The following is a 22,732-nucleotide window of genomic DNA, read 5'->3' on the forward strand; positions in this document are numbered from 1 at the left end:
AAACAGACACCTACCTGCATCACCTTCTGCTGAATCTCTTCTAACTGTGTACGCTTACTTCGTTGCCGACACACTTCCTGGTAGCGGGTATATTGCTCTCGCAGTGAATCTAATAATTTCATAACCTGTGGCTGTGCAAGCAGTTCATCATCCATAGGAGACCACGAGACCCCTCCATCTGAGCCATTAAATCGACGCTGCTGTAATTCGGATAACAATTCATGCCCTTTACAAATGAAAGATACTTACAATTAATACCCATAAAGAAATACAAATCTTATTTCTCAGTCTTCTCAATTTTAGTCCCTTATTTTTAGAACATACCTGCCTATGTTTACCTAACAGGTCTGTAAGTACTAAAATGCAATTTTTCAATTTATTTAGAAATAAATAGGAAAACTGCAAGTATACAGACACATATGGATATACACTATTTAGTTTATCTATACACTATGTTCTATATCACAACTGTATCATATACAGACAGTCCTTGACTTAGTGATGGTTGACTTACAATTTTCTGACTTTATAATGTTGCATTCAGTTGAATCCATATTTCGAATTTTGAATTTTTCTTTTTCTGGGCTAGCAACATGCAGTATAATACTTCTGTGATGCTGGGTGGCAGCAGTGAGCCACAGATTACAGTCAGCTACACAATCATGAGGGTAAACAACTGGTATACTGACAACCACTCTATAATTGCATAACTATTCTGTTTCTCACTTTCAGTACATTATTCAATAAATTACATGAGATATTAAACACTATATTATACAACAGGCTTTGCTTTAGATGATTCCACCCAACTGTAGGGTAATTAAGTGTTCTGAACATGTTTAAGGTAGGCTAGACTAAGCTATGACACTTGGTACTTTAGGTGTATTAAATGCATTTTGACATATTTCAACTTATGATGGGTTTATCAGGATGCCACCACGTTGTAAGTCAGGGAAGACCAGTGTCATACATACATACATACCATATACATCATACTACATAGTAAGTATATAGTATACATGCAGCACATATGTTTTCTAGATCTAACTATCTTTCCTATCACGTTCTTGTTATTATTGGATTCACTGCTCAGGATAGTGTGCCATCCAACACTCTCCCTTCAGAGCACAATTACAACCTGGGACTTCCTGTCTGATGGTACCAATTAGCATGTTTGTCCGATGGTACTAAACAGTACTAAGCAATATGCTGTAGGATTTCAGTATTAATTCATACCCTTAATCATAGCACCTTAGAGAAATGTTGGTGTGTAACGAATGATTAAAGGGACAAAGTCTTCATTACTGGTACAAAATAATATTCAAATAATCTCTATATAAATCTCTACATATTAACTGTGAATCATGAGGGGCTATACTAATGTAAAAATTGCATTCAATGTTCTTTGATTACAGCAACCTCATGGAGAAAAATAACTCATGCAAAACAAATTAAAATTATAGAATGTGCAACATCTAAAGCTATATGTATAATATTAACAATTTTAAAAGTGAATAAACTGTAAATTATTTTTCTAGGATAATACAACTATAATTATTACTAAGGAGCCCAAAATACAGAAACTTAAATTCTTTCCTCTTCAATTTTATTAAAGAAAGTGTCCTAAATTTAAATAATACAACATTTTTTCTTATGAGTTAGAGGTATTTCCAACTTCTGAAAAATATCCAAGATTGTTTTAAAGTCTCCCTTTTATATTTTCTATCTTTGCTTTACAAGCCAATAACAAACAAAAAGGATTCAGTGACATATAAAGATAATTCTAAAATACAAATGTAACAAGTTTCTTAATTCAATGGCTTAAGCAACTTTTAAAATGTTAAACATAAACATCATATTAGGTATTTTTAATCTAAAGTAATACTTTTACTGACAGTCTATTTTACCATCTAAACATGCAGTTACTCAGATTACAATTATTTCTTTGTTCTTTCAGGTAAGTAAGACCCGAATCATACTAAAAAAATTCAGGAAAACTGAATGTATACAATAACGATATTCAGAATTTCTTTCTTTACTCTTTAACTTTATAATTGGAAAAACACTTGTTTTAAAGACTTACACAAAGTCTTTCTATATATATATATACACACACACACATTCTTTACATATATATATCCATAAAAGTCATTAAGTTCAGAATACATATGATATTTTCTATTTTGATGACTGCTACCTTTAATGTTTTCCCTGTGGATATCATTCCCACTGCAGAAGCAGCACTAGATAATGATTTCAAAGACCACAGTTAGAAACCAAACTGCCTTGGTTCGAGCACCAAATTTAGCATTATCAGTTGTGTAATCTGCATAAGTAACTGATCCTATTGCCTCAGTTTCCCCATCTTAACACTGGGATGACAAGAGTACCTACTTCACTGGGCTGTGGGGAAGGATAAATGAGTTAGTGTGCTTAAAGTGCTTAAAACATTACCTGCTATGCAGGTGGACTAGAATTATGCCCTATTACTAGAAAAATACATTATAAATAAAATTAAGGAATTTTCATTTGAAAAAATTCCAATGTGTTCCAGAATTTGTGAAACTACTATTTGGACTGGAATATACAAATCACGCGGCTATGGGCAAGTGCACACACATTACGTGCAAGGCGCTACATGTTTTCACAGAGATGAGTGTATAGCACAAGTGGCTTTGGATTCATGCCTTGTTTTTAGTGTTATGGTGATGGAACTTAATAATCATTTCATCTTGAACAAGTTTTTTAATATCTGTAAGCCCTGGCTTCCTCAAATACAAATAGAGAAAATGATACTTAGTTTTTCTAGGAGTTGTTATGGGAATGAAATATGAAAATGTATAAAAATACAATGTTAGTGACATAATCCATATTCAATAATCCTCATAGCAACACAATGAAACAGAAGTTTTCATCTTCAAGTCACAGATAAAGGAATTCAAATATTTCAAGATAATCGATCACTGTTAAAAATTTTTTAATATTATATACAGTATATTAATATACTGTTAGGTTAAAGTAAAAGTAGTTTGAAAAATTTGAATTTCTACAACATAATATGTACTCAATTCATGTTTATCTTATTGATATGTGGCTGGTTTAATGGATTATGATTATCAGTAATGACCACGTTGTTTCATCTTACCTGTCTGAAGAACAGTTTCAGGATCAACTGATGGAAGAAAGTTTAAATCCACAGACCTGGCAAGCACCAAAAGAGTAATTTTTTAAAACTACATGCATTTCTATTTGTTAATATATAACTTAAGGAAATCCTTTATATATATACTTACCAAAACAGGGACATGTAAGTATGAAAATCTGAAGTATATTGGCCTACCAGGCTAATTTCTCTTAACCATCAGGAAGCCCATTAGAGATAATTAAACACTAGCAGTCACAGAAACATCTATGTGATAAATCATAAAATACAATACTTGGAAACTACAATTTATTGCTATTAACTACAGTATTATTTCAAGTATATCAGAAGAATCCATTTTGTTATTTTCCACTGGATACGTGCTTTAAACTGAAATCTGTCACTATACAGTAACCCAAGAATGTTAACATTAAAAACATGCACGCAGCCATCCTCCAATCGAAAGTTTCTGAGCTACAGCAATCCCTGAGAGCTGCAAACAGTCTCTGACTATCGGACGTGTGTCCCCAAGCAGATGCGCTCTCTTCCCTGTATTAGTCACATTTCACTTGCAGCTGAACTACGGCCTTCATTTTCTTAAACATATACGGTAAGTGGAGACGATAAAGGAAAGACGTGACAAATCAAAGCCTGGGGCCTAGCTACTGTAACAGGTCTAGCTCCATACCTTTCACTTTTGCCAGCTGATCTAGGACTTCCCCTCTTGTATAGCCCAGGTGCTTCCTAAGGACTGACATAAACAAGTGATGAAAATTTCCAAGAGGGGTTTTGTTGTATGGAGTTTAAGAGAGACTATGTAATAATACTTGAGTTCCTTGGGAAGAGACTGGCAAATACAGGTTCCCCTGACACTTCCTGCAGTCACAAGCCATGGTTTCCTAGTGTTTCCCAAAACACTGAATGAGATTACTATTAGGCAGAAAAAAACAGGGTTCCAGTGGCATGTAAGAACAGGAAATTTTAAGAAAGCAATTAAACAGGTTTCTTTACTGCAACACTTTCTCAGGACCCATGCGTGCATGCTAAGTTGTCTCAGCTGTGTGCTACTCTTTTGACTCCATGGACTATAGCCTGCCAGGCTCCTCCGTCCATGGAATTTTTCAGGCAAGAGTACTGGAGTAGGTTGCCATTCCCTTCTCCAGGGGATCTTTCCAACCCAGGGATCGAAACCATGCCTCTCACATCTCCTTTACTGGTTCTTCACCACTAGCGCTACCTGGGAAGCCTGTATTCTGTGAATATTCACAGTGATTCCCAGAGAGGGAAACAGAAAACAGCATTAAACTCTATGACTATGAAATCTTTTTCTACCAGTACCCTCTTAGGATGTCTTACCTGAAGAACATGTTTCCGAGAAACACCAGACTTATTGTTAGACTATTCAGAAATAAAGAGGTTTGGCAAATCTTTGTCAAGTAACTTGCATGATATTTTTAATTACATAGCGTGTGTGTGTGTGTGTGTGTGTGTGTGTGTGATATCTATACACATACTCACATGTTTACATATATGTAAAATTTTTACACTTACATTTTTATATGGTCTCTAAGATAGGAATGTTACTAAACATGAGTTCTAACTTTAGACTTATATTCAAACCACTTGTTTTAGATCAAGATTTGGCATTAAACTATGACCTTCTGATAGCTGTCCTACCTTATCTCACTGAACTGGTCTGTGACTATTCTGGATTAACAGAGTAACAGTGCATTTTGTCAAAGTTTCATTGTATTTTTAAGGTCAGAATTCAAGAGAGACAGACAAGGTAAGTGTTGATCCTTTCAAATTTCCTAATGAAAAATTACTGCCTAGTGCTACTTTATTACTGAGGATTAATTTGCTTCCTACAGTGCTTTTCACCTGGGGAAAGGAAATTGATCTACAAATTGTTAAGGCTGAAAAGTTCAATGGAAATCTCTTAAAATGATACATCTAGGTAGTTACATTTAGATAATACAAATGAACAATTACTTCATCCAGTGTCATAAAACACTATAAATTCCCCAAGCTGAACTCATGAATATCACATATTTTACGAGGACACAGGAGTTCTACAAGATAGGCATTTAAGTGCTAATGTATTTAAATAAGGTTATAATGATTTTATTTCAAGCTGCAAGCTTTTCTGTACTCTTTACAAGCAAAGTAAAACTCTAAAAAGGAAGGTAGGTCTTTCAGCTTGAAAATATTTCTTGCAAAATATTTTACACAGGGTCAGAAAAAAGTAAATATATTTCTATTCAACAAAAAACTCTTTTGTAAAGAAACCTGGATTCAAATCAATAAACTTTACATGGAATCAAATTCTCAAGAATTAAAAAATAAATTTAATATAACTTTTGTATGCTAAGTTTGATTGATAAGAGATGTGCTTACCTTAGTTCTCTCGGCTTGTATTAACAGAGGTTATCTTTTAACAGATAACTTATAGCTTTGCGAAAGTAAAGTAATTGCATGAATAGATTCAAGGGATTTGATCTGACAGACAGAGTGACTGAAGAACTATGCACGGAGGTTTGTAACACTATACAGGAGGTGTGGTGACCAAAACCTTCCCCCCAAAAAAGAAATACAAGAAGGCAAAGTGGTTGTCTGCAGAGACCTTACAAATAGCTGAGAAAAGAAGAGACATGAAAGGCAAAGGAGAAAGGAAAGATATACCGAACTGAATGCAGAATACCAGAGAATAGCAAGAAGAGATAAGAAATCCTTCTTAGTGAACAGTGCAAAGAAACAGAAGAAAACAGTAGAATGAGAAAGACTAGAGTTCTCTTTAAAAAAACTGAAAATATCAAGGGAACATTTCATGCAAAGATAGGCACAATAAAGGACAGAAATGGTATGCACCTAACAGAAGCAAAAGAGATTAAGAAGAGTGGCAAGAATACAGAGAACTATACTAAAAAGTCTAAATGACCCAGGTAGCCATAATATTCTGGTCACTCATCTTGAGCCAGACATCCTGGAGTGTGAAGTCAAGTGGGCCTTAGGAGGCATTACTACAAACAAAGCTAGTGGAGGTGATGGAATTCTAGCTGAGCTATTTCAAATCCTAAGAGATTATACAGTTACAGAGCTGCACTCAATATGTCAAAACATTTGTAAAAATCCGCAGTGGCTACAGGACTAGAAAAGGTCAAGGTCAGTTTTCATTTCAATCCCAAAGAAAGGCAATGTCAAAGAATGTTCAAACTACCGTATAATCGAGCTCATTTCACATGCTAGCAAGGTAATGCTCAAAATCCTTCAAGCTAAGCTTCAACAATACATGAACCAAGAGCTTCCAGATGTACAAGCTGGATTTAGAAAAGGCAGAGGAAATCAGAGATCAAATTGCCAACATCTACTGGATAACAGAAAAAGCCAAGCAATTCCAGAAAAACACTTAGTTTTGCTTCCTTGACTATGGCAAAGCTTTGACTATGTGGATCACAACAAACTGTGGAAAATTCTCAAAGAGATGGGAATGCCAGAACCACCTTACCTATCTCTCCTGAGAAACCTGTATGCAGGACAAGAGGCAATAGTTACAAATGGACATGGAACAATGGACTGGTTCAAAGCTGAGAAAGGAATATGTCAAGGCTCTATACTGTCACCCTGCTTATTTAACTTATATGCAGACTACATCATATGAAATGCAGACTGGATGAAGCACAAGCTGGAACTAAGATTTCCAGGAGAAATATCAATAACCTCAGATATACAGATGATACCACTCTAATGGCAGAAAGTGAAGAGGAACTAAAGAGCCTCTTGATGAGGGTGAAAGAACAAAGTGAAAAAGCTCGTGTAAAACCCAACATTCAAAAAAATTAAGTTCATGTCATCCAGTTCCATCACTTCATGGCAAATAGATGAGTGAAAAGTGGAAACAAGTGACAGATTTTATATTCTTGGGTTCCAAAATCACTGCAGATGGTGACTGCAGCCATGAAATTAAAAGATGTTAGCTCCGTGGAAGAGAAGCTATGATAAATCTAGACAGGGTATTAAAAAGCTGAGACATCACTTTGCCGACAAAGGCCCGAATAGTCAGAGCCATGCTTTTTCCAGTAGCCACGTACAGGTGTAAGAGCTGGACGATAATGAAGGCTGAGTGCCGAAGAATTGATGCTTTCGAATAGTGGTGCTGAAGAAGACTCTTGAGAGTCCCTTGGACAGCAAAGAGATCAACCCTGTCAATCCTAAAGGAAATCAACCTTGGATATTCATTGGAAGGACTGAAGCTGAAGCTCCAATACTTTGGCCTCCTGATGCAAAGGGCTGACTCACTGGAAAAGACCCTGATGCTGGGAAAGATTGAGGGCAGGAGGAGAAGGGGACGACAGAGGATGAGATTGTTGGGTGGCATCACTGACTCAATGGACATGAGTTTGAGCAAACCCCGGGAGATCCTGAAGGACGGAAAGCCTGGCGTGCTGCAGTTCATGGGGTCACAAAGAGTCAGACAAGACTCAGTGACTAAAAAACAAACAAACAAAAACAAAAGCTTAGTGACTGAACAACAACAAGCCACTTACCTTTCTTTCTCTTGCTGATTTCCTTTATCACTTCCATTGTTAATCAATGCAAGTTCATCTAATAATGATGTAGATTCCTTTGTAAACTTCTCAAAAACCTACAGTATGAGATTTTATTAACATATTAAGAATGACCTTAAAAGTTGATATGAACAGAAGGATTTCCAACAAAGAGCAACATAATTAGCCAGGCGGGATTCTGGTTCCAGCTCTGGGTATCTGAGTCCACAAGTTAATCACCAGAGCCCAGCAGTGTAAAAGACAAAAACCACCTGCTTCTTGCAACTAAGACGACAAAACTGCTTCCTAAAACAGTGAGTAGTCTTAATGGATAAGGGATTTTTATAATTTAAATACACTAAGAAATTATTTTATTCCTCAATCAGATCAGTTTATATTTATTCCTGTTTCCTTAAGAAACATCTGCACCAACAATCATTTTCACTATATGAACATTATTTAGACCAGTTCTAAGCCTCTAATTCCAGTTAAGAGAATATTTCTTTATGTTATTCTATTAATCATTCTGACTGTATGTAATTAGTTTAAATGTTTTATATACAAGCATGTAGCAGAAGAATAAAATAGTTATAATCTTAACATGATTTCTTAAAATATTTCTAAAAAGGGATTTGGGCAAGTCTGTGTATAACAAAATAGACACTTATTTGTCTAATATCATTATTCAAAATACGGTGAAAAAAGAACTGGTTATCCATTCTGAAATATCCATTAACTCATTGTTCTCCAAAATATTAGCATATAATCTAAACTGAGTTAACTTAAATTTTTTCCTTTAGCCCCCAGCTGTTCAATTAAACAATAATGTATTTGTGTACAGAATAGCAGATTTCCAAAGTCTGTCCTGAGAAAGAAGATACATTTTCAGAAATAAATACCTTAACCTTGCTTTTCAACTCAAATTGATGTCTAAATATTTCTCTGAAAACCGTGTATCAACTAGATTATCTCTCAGGAAATTATGCTACTATTATTCAACTCAAAAGATTTACAACTTTAATACTGCTACTAATGACAACAGTAATAGTTAACACTTGTGAGTCTGTCTCCAGGGTACCTGCTTTCAAGCATAATGCTATCACGTGGCACATGTTATATTTCTTTGGTTATGTACAATGGAAAACAATCTACATTTTAGTGGATTAAAATGAAATAGCTATCAAAATATGTCTTATTTATATGTAATAACATGTTATCTCATTGTAATATACCAACCAGCCTCTTATTTAACCAATCCATGTGATCATAGGTGAGACTCCCACCAAAATCTTCCGTTAACTGGCATGGTTCTATATAACGAGTCAATTTATTGGCAGATACTAAAATAACCTATAAAGGTAAAAAAAAAACAAAAGAAAAAAACCACTTAATGAGCCACTATTAATGTCAAGAAAAGTGATGAGGAGGTAATATCCAATATTGTTTCCAACATGATTAAATATTATATAAATATTTAATAATACAACAGCATTTAAAAGCAATTAAATAAACTGTTAATATCTGTTAAGAAATGAGCTACCATAATCCATATCTAAAATCTCATTTTAAAAAAAGAGACTAGCAGCTCAGATTAAATATTTTCAAAAATCTTATCAATATGAGTAATTTCTCAGTATAAAAATCAATCCCTTTAGTTGTTGTTGTTCAGTCACCAAGCTGTGTCCGACTCTTTGTGACTCCATGAACTGCACCACACCGGGCTTCCCTGTCCTTCATCACCTCCCAGAGTTTGCTCAGACTCATGTCCACTGAGTCGGTGATGCCGTCCAACCATCTCATCCTGCATCCTCTGTTACCCCTTCTCCTCCTGCCCTCAATCTGCCCTTATGTGGCACAATATTCAAACAGTGAAAACATATCTCCTGAGAAATTGGTATCATATATCCCTTATAACTTAACATTTTAATGATATGTTATTCATTTGTTCAACATTCACTGTTTTGTGTTTGACTCTGCGACCCCATGGACTGTAGCCTGCCAGGCTCCTCCCGTCCACGGGATTTTCTAGGCAAGAATATTGGAGTGGGTTGCCATTTCCTTCTCCATAGTGGACACTACATTTATTTATTAGAAGTATTATTAGAAGTGACGTGTTCTAGAGCTGGGAATATATGGATGAAGAAGATGCTTCTACAAAGTAAATGAATTTTTTTTTTTTTTTGCTTTTTTTAAATTTGTTTTTTATTGAAGGATAATTGCTTTACAGAATTTTGTTGCTTTCTGTCAAACCTCAACATGAGTCAGCCATAGGTTAAAGAAGTAGATTAAAGTTTTCCAGTTTGTTTCTAAAACCTTTACTGAAAATAACTAAATCTAACTGTTTTCTCTTTGGTCATGGTAGCACAGAGGGCCAAAAGCTTTACCAGGATATCCCAAATGATTTCAAGTCCCTTTACTAGGTTAAACATTATTATATGATAATTGGAAGGATACTAAGCCAGAAGCCAATTATTCCAGGTTTCTGTCCTAGCTCTGCCACAAATTCACTCACTTGTAGAAGATAACCTAAAGGAATTCACTCCAGGCTTATCCATGTGCCAAAGGAGGCAGCTGCATTAAATTATCTATGATGTCTCTTTAAGCTCTAAGAGGTCATAATTCTAATGAGTTGTCATCCTATACATTTAATTTGGGCCATTTTCTCTAATAAATAACCTATCTTGCCCAGTGAAGACAGCAGTTGTCATCTTCTATCCACTTTGGTTAATCTCACTATATACACCTAAATACATTAAGATCCTTTGCAGTTCCTAAATACCTTAAAGTTCATTAGCAACAGATTTCAAGTTTAATAAGCCAAAGGGAGGGACTTCCTTGGTGGCTGAGTGGTAAAGCATCCGCCTGCTGATGCAGGAAATGCGGGTTTGACCCCTGGGTCAGGAAGATTCCCTGGAGAAGGAAATAGCAACCCACTCCAATATTCTTGTCTGGGAAATCCCATGGAGAGAGGAGCCTAGTGGGCTACAGTCCATGGTGTGGCAAAGAGTGGGACACAACTTAGCAATTAACAACAACAAAAGCCAAAGGGAAAATTTGCAGTTATTTTCTGCGAATTTATAAGTTCTGAATATTTGTTTTTCCTAAAAATCGATTTAAATATTATTAGTACAGATTCATTTTCTTTCATGATGTAAAATACATTTGAGAATATACTATTTCTTACTAAATATAATTTTTTAAATAGTTGGCTAAGATTAAAGCTATTATGATATTTTTATTTATGCAAAACAAATATAAACAAAGGAACATGTAATTATGGAAATCTGCATAAAACAAATTTTCTCCATCACTACAAAAATGTTTATAGAATCCATATTCTTATAAAATTCATTGATGGCTGTTCAAAGTGAAAACAGTCCATCTGCTATGTAGCTATACCAAATTGTATCAACAGCAAAGGCATCTCAAAGCTAAACAAAGTCAAGAAAAAAAAACAAAAGCTTAAAGTCAGGTGATCTGACTCAAAACCACCATCACTTCAAATTAACAATTTAGACAACTATCTACCGTGGTGAAACATCTTCATTTCCGCTGCAATAATCTTTTTATTGAGATGGTGAGAGTGAGGAGAAAGTGCAGAGGAGGCTGGCGAAACAGCCATAACTGTTTCTATTTTATTGCATAATATACGTTTCAAAAAGAATGAGGGAAACATTTTAGGACAAGTCTGCAACACTAGGAAAGAATCTTACTGTATGAAAATGGTTGTATCTAAGAATCATCTTTTCAAGGGAGTCAGGAGTGGCATCCTAAGGAGGAAGGAGACGCCTTCCTCTCAGCATACAGCTGGCGTTGTTTTCAACTGCCTTTGGAAAATGACACCACTTGCCAGAATGCGACATATGAACCATACAGACAACTGCTTCCAAGAGGACAAATCACCTTTTGACAGACAGCAAAATGAACTCTAAGCGATAGCAACCATCACAGAGGAATGTGATTTCACAAACATAATTTCAAATACACAAGCAAAAATATGATACTACATTTTTCAGAGCTGAGCATAGTGAAGTGAGGCTTTAGGTCTGAAGTGAAATTAGAATACTAGTTTTAACCCTAACCCTAATTTTAAAGGAAATTGTTTAGAGAAAGATTTCTGGACATTAGTAAATTATAGAAACAGATTAGAAAGTAAATAATCTATATATTAAAAAAAAAAAAAAACTAACACATTTCCAAGTCAATGTGGTAAAACAAATTTGGATTCCCACGCTAGGTTATTTTCTCTAAAACCATTCATTGCAGCTTCTTAAATTACAAAAATTTATACTAGGAAAATTTCCTATATTCCCTTTTCTTACAATTCTTAAAGAAATCACTAATATGCCAAACCTGCACAAAAGTTAAAATATATAACAATGCAAATCAGGGAGTCATTTTATCTTATGGGACATGTTTTATTACCTGGCAAAGAGGAAAATAAGAATAATTAAATAAAAACTCAGTCCTCCAAAGCAATGATCACCGAAATTAAAAAGAAAACTAGAAAATAAGAGTTCAAAACATATTGAGGTCACATGTATTATGTGTGACCTCTTTTTACCCTAAGATTCTAAATATGAAAAGACAGAAATAATGACACAACTGCTGAAAATTCTAATACAAAGTACAAAAGACACAAAAAGACACAGACTTTCCCAGGGGCTCAGATAATAAAGAATGCACTTGCAATGCAGGAGACGTGGGTTCAGCCCCTGAGTCAGGAAGGAGAAGGGAAGGCTACCCACTCCAGTATTCCTGCCTGGATAATCCCATGCACAGAGGAGCCTGGCAGGTTGATAGGCCATGGGGTCGCAAAAAAGTCAGACACGACTGAGTGACTAGCACAAAAAGATACAAGTGCATAATAGTATTAGAACACTGATTTAAACATACTATCATCAGTTCTTTATTATCTACTATAAAACTTCCATATCTATTGACCTTTCCATCTACTCTAAAATGGTTAATTAATAAAAAGACCCATTTTGCTAGCTCAAAAGCAAATTTTCTTAAAAATCAACAATGCCTACTTGTGGAGAAGATGGAACCATGAATCTGACATTTCATTTTTCAAAAAATACTTAATACCATTTTCAGAGGAGTGGAACATTCCAGAAAATAACCCACTGTATCACTCTGAAGCAGCACTTCCCAGTTACAAAAATCCTGTATCATTGTACAGCAATTTTATTGCTTTGTCCAGAATATAATGTAGAGATAATATGCAATGAGTTTGTTTTAAGTTTAAAAAGGGAATTCACTAAACTATTACTATTATAAAATACTGCATCAAAGTGAACTTCATAATACTATCTTAACATATACCAAAGTAAAAAGACCAATTTTGACTTTTCTCATCTACAAATGGAATTCATAATCTTTAATTTTAAAATAGTTATGTAAGACACAGAATGAATCATAAATCATCTTTAAAATTATCTACTTTCTTTTTTTTTAAATTATCTACTTTCATGTTGGACAAAATTACATATAAATTAGAATGAAAAGTGGTATTATGCCATCACAAACAGAGGGGGAAAATTATTTTTATAACCTGATCTTTGAAATTTTACTTTTACACTAAAAAAAAAAATTCAGTTGGTTTACTTTTATACTTTTTTATATTTCCTTTTAAGCAATTATATGAGTACAGGTTTGTAAGCCGAGCCTGGTAGACAACTCTTTGTGTAGAAAGTCTTTCAGTCCCCATAATGAAGATCCAAATTTGATCTAATCACATTATATACTATCTTTTTTACCATAATTTTTAGAGTACTAAAGACATTATGATAAAGAAATAATAATTTTGGTGAAATGAGTACAATTTATTCATCAGGGTAATTGCTCTGAGTCAAATTTTTAGGATTATTACCACTCTTATGCTCCTTATTTAGTTGTTATATGTAACAACTAGCAGTGAATCTTATGGTTTCTGTTATTGACAAGTGTTTCTTTTAAGTAAAACCACCATATCATTTATAATTTCCAGCTTAGTAATAAATCTTAAATGACTGATAGATTTCCAAATGATTGATAGATTTTCACCTAACTAGTCAACTGATAATATTAGAAAGATTTTAAACTCAATTAAGCTGAAGTCAATTAAGCTTCAGTTAACTCAAATAGCTCAAAGATTTGAGCGTTAAGATCTGGAACCTTAAAACTCCTAGAAGAAAATTCAGGCTGTAAGCTCCTTGACAGAGGTCTTGGCATTTATTTCTTTTAATGTGACACCAAAAGTAAAAGCAATAAAAGTAAAAATAAATAAGTAGGACTACATCATACTAAAAAGCTTCCGCACAGCAAAAGGAACCATCAACAAAATGAAAAGGCAACAAACTCATATATCTGGTAAGGAGCTAATATCCAAAAATGTATAAAGAACTCAGAACTCAACAGCAAAAAACAAACGTCCAGTTTAAAAATGGGCAGACAGCAAACACACGAAAATGTGTTCAACACCACTGATTATTAGAGAAATGCAAACCAAAACAGTGAGGTATCACCTCACACCAGTCAACATGCTGTTGCTGCTGCTGCTAAGTCACTTCAGTCGCGTCCGACTCTGTGCAACCCCCCAGACGGCAGCCCACCAGGCTCCCCCGTCCCTGGGATTCTCCAGGCAAGAACACTGGAGTGGGTTGCCATTTCCTTCTCCAATGCATGAAAGTGAAAAGTGAAAGTGAATCGCTCAGTCATGTCCAACTCTTCGCACCCCACGGACAGCAGCCTACCAGGCTCCTCTGTCCATGGGGTTTTCCAGGCAAGAGTGTTGGAGTGGGCTGCCAGTGCCTTCTCTGAAATCAGTCAGAATGGCCGTCATCAAAAAATCTACAAACAATAAATGCTGGAGAGGAGATGGAGAAAAGGGAACCCTCCTACTCTGCTGGTGGGAACGTAAACTGATACAGCCATTATGGAGAACAGTATGGAGATTCCTTAAAAAATGAGGAATAAATCTGCCATATGACCCAGCAACTGCGCTACTGTGCATATACTCTGAGAAAGCCGTAAACAAAGAAGACACATGTATTCCAGTGTTCATAGCTGCACTCTTTACAGTAGCCAGGACATGGAAGCAACCTAGATGTTCATCAACTGATGAACGGATAAAGAAGATCTGGTACATATATACAATGAAATGTTACTCAACTATAAAAACGAACGGATCTGAGTCAGTTCTAGTGAGGTGGATGAACCTTAGAGCCTGTTATCATAGTAAGTCAGAAAGAGAAAAACAAATATACTATATTAACATATATATGTGTAATCTAGAAAAATGATATTGATGAACCTATTTTCAGGGAAGGAAAGGAGATGCCCAAGTAGAGAATAGACTCATGATGGACACAGTAGGGGAGGAAGAGAGTGGGACGAATGGAGAAAGTAGCATCAATATACATATACTATTGGGTATAAGATGGACAGCTAGTGAGAAGTTGCTGTGAGGCACAGGGAGCCCAGTCTGAAGCTCTGTGATGACCTGGAGGGAGGGGAGGAGAGGAAATGGAGGGAACGTATGTGTAATTATGGCTGATTTGCGTTACTGTATGGCAAAAACCAACACAACAAAAAATTTTTTTAAAATCTAAATAAAAACAGCATGGAAGTTTCTCCAAAACCTCTTTACCTTCTGGCTAAGTCAGGAGGAGAAAGATAAATAGCATCTCATATGGGGAATCCTGAAAGTTGGCAAACAAAAACAAGCTCATAAATACAGAGAACTGTTAGGTGGGGTGGGGTGTGAAGAAATGGGTTAAGGGGATCAAAAGGTATAAAGAAAAAAAAAAGTTAATGTATTACAAAGCAGAGACATCGCTTTGCCGACAGAGGTCCATATGGTTTTCCAGTAGTCAGGTACAGATGTGAGAGTTGTCCATAAAGAAGGCTGAGCACCGTAGAATTGGTGCTCTCGAACTATGATGCTGAAGAAGACTCTTGAGAGTCTTGGACAGCAAAAGAGATCAAGCCAGTCATCCTAAAGGAAATTAACCCTGAATGTTCACTGGAAGGATGGAATGTTAAAGCTGAAGCTCCAATATTTTGGCCACCTGATGCGAAGAGCTGACTCACTGGAGAAGACCTTGTTGCTGGGAAAGAATGAGGGCAGGAGAAGAAGGGAGTGACAGAGGATGAGACGGTTGGATGGCATCACCAACTCAATGGAGGTGAGTTTGAACAAACTCAGGGAGATAGTGAAGAACAGGGAAGCCTGGAGTGCTGCCGTTCATGGGGTTGCAAAGAGTCATATACAAATGAGCAACTGAACAACAGCATTTTAAATGGAAAAGAAATTGCTTATAGTTTTGAAAAGGGGAAATTTTTAAAAGTGAATTCTTCCTTTAAGCATTTAATAATTTGGAAATAATATGGGAAAACATTAAAAGAAAACCACTAGTCTTGGTTAGGAACACAAAGCTTAAAGAGAGATTGATATTAAAATCAGTAGTATCAAATTTAAGAAAGTAGCTTCTATTATTCTGCATGCAATGATTTGAATGTTCAAGACTCTTGAGAGTCCCTTGGACTGCAAGGAGATCCAACCAGTCCATCCTAAAGCAGATCAGGCCTGGGTGTTCATTGGAAGGACTGATGTTGAAGCTGAAACTCCAATACTTTGGCCACCTGATGCGAAGAGCTGACTCACTGGAAGAGACCCTGATGCTGGGAATGATTGAGGACAGGAGAAGAAGGGGACGACAGAGGATGAGACGGCTGGATGGCATCACCGACTCAATGGACATGGGTTTGGGTGGACTCCGGGAGTTGGTAATGGACAGAGAGGCCTGGTGTGCTGCGGTTCATGGGGTTGCAAAGAGTCGGACATGACTGAGCGACTGAACTGAACTGATGTCACTAATGTTCAAATTCAAATTTTACAAAATATAATTATATTAAAAATATACTTCACGTATCAGAAACACTATCTAAATCTTAGGGAATGGGCAAAAGATATTCTTGGGTGTTCGTTCATGCAGAGCTAGACTCGTGACTTTAACCGACTTTCTATGGACTAATCAATAGATACCAACTTCGGTAGGGGCAAGGGGTAAATTTTACATTTTATTCAAGAGAAATGCAAATAATGTATGATCAGTGGATTTTTAAAAATTTTATTTACACTAAAATAATTTTATTTATGTGTGCAAGATCTAAAATGAAAATGTGTCTCTGTGTGCTTAGTACAAATTCATGTGGATGCTATATGTTATACACATACTATTTCAATAGTATAAATTTCTGTTCAGTAGGGTAACAAAATCTCAAAGTTTAGGATTTATGGATTAGGACATTAGCTAGTATTGTGTCTACTTTGGCAATCTATCCTAAATTCCTCAAGTGCTCTTTGAACCACACCTCACAAATTACTGGTAACTTCATTAGTTAATGAGTTGCATGATGTGTTTGACTTATGCTTATTTTATAGTTACATGGGTGTCATGATTTTAGCCTTATGAAAATCACTCTTTAGCATATGCTTTATCTTATCTATTCAGGGATGTGGTGGGGATCATATCCTAATTTTTAAGATCCCCTGGAGGAGGAAATGGAAACCCACTACAGTATTCCTGCCAGGAGAATCCCATGAACAGAGGGGCCTGGAGGACTACAGTCCATGGGGTTGCAAAGAGGTGGGCATGACTGAGAGATTGAGTACGCACAAGCAATGTTAATTATCCTCAAATAGTCATCTCCATGAATATCTTAGTATGTATGGATATAATTAAAATCTTAAAGAAAAGGATTATTGGTTATATTTAAAGTAGTTATCACTTTAATAAGCAGAAATTTAAACTTTAGATATATCTCCGGGGAAATCTGACACCTGGTAACAAGTGCAAAGTGAACCAGAGTAAAATGGAAGAACTACAAGATGGAGGAAAAAATACTACCTACGTGAGTTTTCCAAACTTTTGCCAAGTCCTTTCAAAGGAAATAAAAACATAACATTTTTAAAATAGTAATGTCCTACATAAATAATATTTTTCCTTTATTTTACATATGTTAGAGAGAGGTTAAGACAAGACAGATTAAACAACTAAACCACAATATTTTTACTAACTAGCACATACCATTGTTCAACAAGTTTGAGGAGAAAGGTATTTATCATATGGTTTTTAATCAAACATTTATGAAGGTTTTCTGGAATCTAATTTACAGAAAGACCCAAAACTTATTTCTCCTTTACTCCTAACTCTTTCATCTGTAACTAAAATACTTACCTTTCCCTAATAAAATATTCTCAAAGAATCTAGCACTGAACCTTTCACTCTGAAGGCTGACACTCAGATGCTTTTACTTTTTAAATTTTATTCATGATAACAATGTGTGTGCAAGATCTAAAATGAAAGTGTGTCTCTGAGTGCTTAATACAGATTCACGTGTATGTTATCTGTTATACCTTTTCAATGTGTATATTTAGTTGTATCTGTTAGCTGGGGAATAGTTTTCTCTCTAAAGAAAATAATTTTCTGCAAAAACTAGAAAGAAGTCAGAAGTGATGGTACCAGAGGTATTCTTGACAGAAACATGAAGGAAGTCTGGTCCTGGATCCTAACACTAGTATGGCCTCAAAAAGAGAAAAGGATCAGATGCAGTAAAAGAAAAAATAAGACAACAAAACAACTTAGAATGGTGGTTAACATTACTGCTCTTACTGGTTAACATTACCAGTAAAAAGAAAAAAAAATTTTTGACCTTCATGAATGACAATAAAGAATGAGAAAATAAGATCCTTTTGATTATGAGTTTCTCAATTTAAAATTAATGCCAGCACTACTTCAATTTTACCTTGTCATTAGACAGACTGTATAGATACTATGAACTAACCAGCAAAAGGTACCAAAGCACCAGGTATAATGTTACTGAAGGTCAGAAAGCACTGGAATATCTGAGCTGCTAAAAAGGAAAATGAACAGGTATGTATCTGTTTCAGAGACAGGAAGGATATATAGAGAAATATTTAGATGACCCATGAGATGTCCTGAGATGAGGAATATTCAACGGCTGATGAAAAACACTAGGAAACTGAACAAGAGGAAGGTCATCCAGAGGGAAAAGAAATGGAAAGGATAATAGGCAGGAAAATATGAAATCATGGGAACAAGCTGTCATTAAAATGACAACTGGATATTTATTTGATGAATATTGTGGACAGCTGGTAATAAATCTTTGTGATGAATAATTCAATAAGGTAAAACATAAACTTTTGCTTATAGGAATGCCAGCAGTCATAACAGTTATTCTTTTAAAAATATTTGGAATATATACAAAAATATAAGCTCAATTATGACAACTCAAATGATCCAAAATAACATCAAGAAAAGTAACTGTTAATCAAACGTCTATAATGAATTTAATTATATGTAGTTCTAAGTATCATTTAATGACTGGTTTTGAATTGCCCCTTAAAGTAGATTATGTTTGGTGGTCTATTAGCCAGCATTTGAAATTACTCTCATCTCATTAGGACATCAGGCTTTTAAATAAGTGTCTAGTGCTTATTTACTTATCCAGCTAGAAAAATAGCTGGATCTCTTCAATATCTGAAAGAAATAGACTGATACAAAAAGCTGTAAAACCACAGTTTTAAGACTAAGTTAAAATTAAACTATCTATGATATCAGTTCAAGGCAGATAGGAACTCTGCCTTCCATTTTACCCTCCAAGATGCAAGGTATTTAGCCATTACAAATTCATATAGCATGAAACCCAACTAGGCACAGCATTTCTGAGCAGATGCCTACACTTAAGCAGGATGTGACAAGTTCCTCACGAAAGGGATCTCTGCTCCTACTTGGTGTTCACAGCTTTAGCTTCTGAACTACTGGCCTATGTCCACTCTGCATTCCATCAGAGCAACATTTCCTGCATGACCCTGGCATAAAAAGCAGACTTCCTTGCCTGAATGAAATACTCGCTCACCGTGGCTACATGCAGGCCTCCTGCATTCAGCTTTTGCTATCCTCCCTCAGTACACTTCTGACTGTCCCCCCTCAGTACACTTCTGACTACCCTCCCTCAGTACACTTCTGACCGTCCTCCCCAGTCCTCCCTCAGTACACTTCTGACCCTCCTCCCGCAGTACACTTCTGACCCTCCTCCCTCAGTACACTTCTGACCCTCCTCCCTCAGTACACTTCTGACCCTCCTCCCTCAGTACACTTCTGACCCTCCTCCCTCAGTACACTTCTGACCCTCCTCCCGCAGTACACTTCTGACCCTCCTCCCGCAGTACACTTCTGACCCTCCTCCCGCAGTACACTTCTGACTACCCTCCCTCAGTACACTTCTGACCCTCCTCCCTCAGTACACTTCTGACCCTCCTCCCGCAGTACACTTCTGACCCTCCTCCCTCAGTACACTTCTGACTGACCGTCCTCCCTCAGTACACTTCTGACCCTCCTCCCTCAGTACACTTCTGACCCTCCTCCCTCAGTCAGTACACTTCTGACCGTCCTCCCTCAGTACACTCAGTACACTGACCCTCCTCCCTCAGTACTGACCTCCTCCCAGTACACTCTGACCCTCCTCCCTCATACCCTCCTCCCTCAGTCTGACCCTCCTCCCTCACTTCTGACCCTCCTCCCTCAGTACACTTCTGACCCTCCTCCCTCAGTACACTTCTGACCCTCCTCCCTCAGTACACTTCTGACCCTCCTCCCTCAGTACACTTCTGACCGTCCTCCCTCAGTACACTTCTGACCCTCCTCCCTCAGTACACTTCTGACCGTCCTCCCTCAGTACACTTCTGACCCTCCTCCCTCAGTACACTTCTGACCCTCCTCCCTCAGTACACTTCTGACCCTCCTCCCTCAGTACACTTCTGACCGTCCTCCCTCAGTACACTTCTGACCCTCCTCCCTCAGTACACTTCTGACCCTCCTCCCTCAGTACACTTCTGACCCTCCTCCCTCAGTACACTTCTGACCCTCCTCCCTCAGTACACTTCTGACTCTCCTCCCTCAGTACACTTCTGACTGTCCTCCATGGGATGCAGTTTTCCATCCAGCAATTAGGCTAACCCCTTTCCTAACAGAATCCAACAGCCAGGGCTGCCTTCCCTCACACTGCTGGCCAACAGTTTCCAGTAAGTCTACATCACAGTCAAATCAACCCATGACAAAAGTTTGCCAGATAATACTGAAAATCAAAACATCTGTGTTATGCTTAGGACATGTAGAAAGATGGAAAGAGCACTGCTCCAATCCTTACAAGAAAAACAAAATAACGCAAATTAATCTGAAAAATGACAACTTTTTAACACATCATAAAGTCCACAGGAAAACCAATAAAGACCATCCTTCAAGGACAAATGGAGGGGGAACACTTGCTTACCCAGGAAAACACCAGGTATGATACAAGTCAGGTTAAGAACTCAGCCAAATTTCCCAAAGAATGCTAAAGGCCAAATATGGTTTGGTATAAAGGTACTGAGCCTGCTGGAAACAGAGACACAAGAATTCAAACGCACCTGCAGATGCTTCTCCACAGACCTCTCAGAGACTCACGAGAAAGACTGTGGGTAGGTAGGTAAGAAATTACAAAAAGACCTGGGGGAAGGGGACAGCAACCACCAACGGAAAGGCAGGAAGCTGAAGCACAGCCCAGATTCCTCAACTTTGTCATCCCTAGGGAACAGGAACTTTCAGGTGCTGAGGGAAGCCAGTGATTCAGGATGACCTTTGCTGTTTTGTTTTTTAATCACTCAACTGTGTCAGATTCTCTGCAACCCCATAGACCACAGCCTGCTAGGCTCCTCTGTTCATGGGATTTCCCAGGCAAGAACACTGGACTGGGTTGCCATTACCTTCTTCAGGGGACCTTTCCAATCCAGGGATCAAACCCACCTCTCCTCCTTGGCAGGTGGATTCTTTACCACTGCTGCTGCTGCCGCTAAGTCACTTCAGTCGTGTCTGACTCTGTGCGACCCCATAGACGGCAGCCCACCAGGCTCACCCGTCCCTGGGATTCTCCAGGCAAGAACACTGGAGTGGGTTGCCATTTCCTTCTCCAATACATGAAAGTGAAAAGTGAAAGTCAAGTCATTCAGTTGTGTCCAACTCTTAGCGATCCCATGGACTGCAGCCTACCAGGCTCCTCTGTCCATGGAATTTTCCAGGCAAGATCTTTACCACTGAGCCACCTGGAATGCCCTTAGAACACAAATAAAACCCCACTGCAGCTAGAGGAAGGGGAAAGAAAGGCCCTCTATCCAAGTGGAGGCAGGAAAATATTATGAACCCAGACTGCTACAGTCTTCCTAAAGCTGGGAAAGCGGGTCCTAGACCCTCTAGACCCTGGGTCCCAAAGCGTTCCTAAAACCGAAGCCGAGTCAGAACAAGAAAAAAATGAACCATGGACAAACACTGAGTAACAAGTAACAGTAGTCTATTGCTGAGGGTCGTGCAAAGAGAAATCTTTTCTGAGACACAGGCACAAAGGAAAGATCTACAGCTGAGGGTGAAACAAACACTAACTATAGAGGAGTCTGAGCCTGTAATGCCCTGAGGAAAAGAAGAGCAATAGCCAAAGCCAAAGCCAGTTCAACTCCTGTCTAGACTAAATCAAGCCCTCCCCTGTCCCACCAAGAGCCCAGCAAAAACAAGATGGGCTCGTGTGCAGGTACAAATACAATTTATCTCAAATCTTTACTGTCCTAAACAAGATGTCCAACATACAGAAAGAATGAAAACAACACACTGTCAAGAACAAAAACCAAATAATATAACTAGAGTAAGAGAGACCCAGATATTGGAACTATTAGCTAAGGAATTAAGATAACTATTATTTGTGCTTGAAGTTCTCAAGGAAGATCTGCAAGACAACAGGCAAAACAGACAGGGATTACAGCAAAGAGACAGAAACCACCAGAAAGAATCCAGAAGAAATGCTACAAACCAAAAACACGATAAAGGAGATAAAGTCCATTTACAAATGGCTCATCAACAGACTCAACACAGCCAAGGAAGCAGGCAGTGAACTTGAAAACAGATCAACAGAAACTATCCAAACTGAAACACAAAAAGAAAAAAAAAAGGGG

General features: G+C 37.2%; 1 protein-coding gene across 6 annotated transcripts in view; it reads right to left on the bottom strand.

Moving 5' to 3' along the window:
* Nucleotides 1-22,732, bottom strand: part of SESTD1 (SEC14 and spectrin domain containing 1) — a 136,125-nt gene that overhangs the window by 41,184 nt on the left and 72,209 nt on the right. For all 6 annotated transcript variants that reach the window (XM_043487737.1, XM_043487736.1, XM_043487739.1 and 3 more), the window contains 4 exons: nt 8,923-9,036; nt 7,687-7,784; nt 3,146-3,201; nt 15-226 (listed from right to left, as the gene is read on the bottom strand). In XM_043487737.1, the coding sequence (XP_043343672.1) occupies nt 15-226; nt 3,146-3,201; nt 7,687-7,784; nt 8,923-9,036 (480 nt within the window). The remainder of the gene's footprint in view (nt 1-14; nt 227-3,145; nt 3,202-7,686; nt 7,785-8,922; nt 9,037-22,732) is intronic.

This window comes from Cervus canadensis, chromosome 15, assembly GCF_019320065.1.
Source record: "Cervus canadensis isolate Bull #8, Minnesota chromosome 15, ASM1932006v1, whole genome shotgun sequence".
NCBI lineage: Eukaryota > Metazoa > Chordata > Mammalia > Artiodactyla > Cervidae > Cervus > Cervus canadensis.